Raw genomic sequence first — 2,298 nt, 5'->3', positions numbered from 1 at the left:
AAGGAGGGAGGGAGGGAGGAAGAGCAGAAGGAGGAAAAGGAAGGAAGGAAGGGAGAGAGGGAAGAGGAGGGAGGGAAGGAAGGAAGGAAAGAAGGAAGAAAGGAAGGAAGGAGAGAGGGAGGAAGAGGAGGAGGAGGAAAGGGAAGGAAGGAAAGTTTGTTTTTAATCATCGGTAACTTTAATCTCTTTTTATATGGATAATGGTTTTTAATAGGTCTACTCCTTACTATATCGTAAACCATCTCGGGACTGTAATAAATCAATGCATAAAAATAATGGGAGGGGGAGTCGAACAGCGCTGTGTATGTGAGTCTCAGCACCAACGTCCCCTCCTTCCTCCCCGCCCACTTAGGCTGCCTTCAGGAGAACCAGGTGGTGCCAGACGGGGAGGAAGCCCCCAACCCGCTGGATCCGTGCCAGGCCTGCGTCTGCTCCGGGGGGGAGCTGGTCTGCGCCCCACGGAAGTGCCCGGCTCCCCTCTGCGCCCACCCCTTGCCGGGCTCCTGCTGCCAAAACAACTGCAATGGTAGGGTGGCAGAATCTCCCAGGGTTGGCCCAGAGAGCTGGTTCTGCCCGATGTGCGACGCCCGGATAAACCCCAGACCACAAGTGGAGATTTAATTCACCGGAGTAGAGCTGGAAGGGACCACGGAGGTCTTCTAGTCCAGCCCCCTGCTCAAGCAGGAGAGCCTATACCAGGGGTAGGCAACCTCGGTTCTTTTATGACTCATGGACTTCAACTCCCAGAATTCCTGAGTCAGCATAGCTGACTCAGGAATTCTGGGAGTTGAGGTCCATGAGTCATAAAAGAGCCGAGGTTGCCTACCCCTGGTACCATTTCCGTCCTTTTTTTCTTCCCTTTCCCTGCAAAAAGTGATGCTGCCGATTTGTCTGAAACGGTACAGGGTCTCCTGCCTGAGCAGGGGGTTGGTCTAGAAGACCTCCGAGGTCCCTTCAGACTCTGTGATTCTGATTTGTTTTATTTTTCTTCCCATCCAGGCTGCAGCTACACCGGAAAGGAGTACCCCAACGGGGCGGAGTTCCCCCACCCCACCGACCGCTGCCGGCAGTGTCACTGCATTGTGAGTGCCCAGCTAGAGAGGAAGATCGTTTGGGTCGCTCCTGGGGCAAGGGGGTGGGTGGGCTACATGACCTCAAGGGGGCCTGTCGAGTCAAGAAGAGATGCCAGCACGGTTCCCTTCTCTCCCTCCCTCCCTTTTGCAGAACGGCCACGTGCAGTGCCTCTCCCGCCGGTGCCCACCCCTGCTCTGCCCCGAGCCCACCGTGAGACCCCAGGAGTGCTGCCCCCAATGTCCAGGTAGGCCCCCCTCTTTTAGCCCCTCACCCCACAACGGCCTGGGCCACCCAATGCCGAGCGGGCCTCCTACGAGGGGCCCAAGGAGGGAGGGGACCATGCCACCCTTCTGACAGCCCCCCCTCCCCTTTTGCAGCCCCTCCAGCTGGCTGCCTGTACCTGGGAGTCTCCTACCAACACCTGGAGCGGTTCTACGACCCGTCGGAGAAGTGCCGCAACTGCGTTTGCGCCAACGGCACCATCACCTGCCAGCGCCAGCCCTGCGCCCCGGTCCTGTGCTCCCACCCGCTGCAGCAGGGGTGTTGCCGCTCCTGCGATGGTAACAGAGTTGGAAGGGGCCTTGGAGGTCATCTAGTCCAACCCACTGCTCAGCCAGGAAACCCTTTGCCATTTCAGACAAATGGCTGCCCAGTCTCTTCTTCAAAACTTCCAGTGTTGGAGGGAGGGAGGGAGGGAGGGAGGGAGGGAGAAAGGAAGGAAGGAAAGAAGGAAGGAAGGAAGGAAGGAAGGAAGGAAGGAAGGAAAAAAGAATAGCAGATGGAAGGGACCTTGGAGGTCATCTAGTCCAACCCCCTGCTCAGGCAGGNTAGAATAGAATAGAATAGAATAGAATAGAATAGAATAGAATAGAATAGAATATAGGGAATAGAATAGAATAGAATAGAATAGAATAGAATAGAATAGAATAGAATAGAATAGAATATAGGGAATAGAATAGAATAGAATAGAATAGAATAGAATAGAATAGAATATAGGGAATAGAATAGAATAGAATAGAATAGAATAGAATAGAATAGAATAGAATAGAATAGAATAGAATAACGAATAGAAAATGGAATGGAATAGAATAGAATAGAATAGAATAGAATAGAATAGAATAGAATAGAATAGAATAGAATAACGAATAGAAAATGGAATGGAATAGAATAGAATAGAATAGAATAGAATAGAATAGAATAGAATAGAATAGAATAGAATAGAAT

The 2,298-nt window shown here is 51.5% G+C and overlaps 1 protein-coding gene across 1 annotated transcript in view; it reads left to right on the top strand.

Moving 5' to 3' along the window:
• Positions 1-1,634, top strand: part of LOC107299727 (kielin/chordin-like protein) — a gene marked incomplete at its 3' end in the record, with an annotated part of 23,998 nt that extends 22,364 nt beyond the window's left edge. The window contains exons 14-18 of the mRNA XM_015829070.1: positions 215-251; positions 353-526; positions 1,000-1,082; positions 1,225-1,318; positions 1,452-1,634. Coding sequence (XP_015684556.1) covers positions 215-251; positions 353-526; positions 1,000-1,082; positions 1,225-1,318; positions 1,452-1,634 — 571 coding nt within the window. The remainder of the gene's footprint in view (positions 1-214; positions 252-352; positions 527-999; positions 1,083-1,224; positions 1,319-1,451) is intronic.
• Positions 1,635-2,298: the final 664 nt, after the last annotated feature.

This window comes from Protobothrops mucrosquamatus, unplaced genomic scaffold (assembly GCF_001527695.2).
Source record: "Protobothrops mucrosquamatus isolate PMUCROS unplaced genomic scaffold, P.Mucros_1.0 scaffold5369, whole genome shotgun sequence".
NCBI classification, from domain to species: domain Eukaryota; kingdom Metazoa; phylum Chordata; class Lepidosauria; order Squamata; family Viperidae; genus Protobothrops; species Protobothrops mucrosquamatus.
This window is presented reverse-complemented; position numbering and strand designations above follow the sequence as displayed.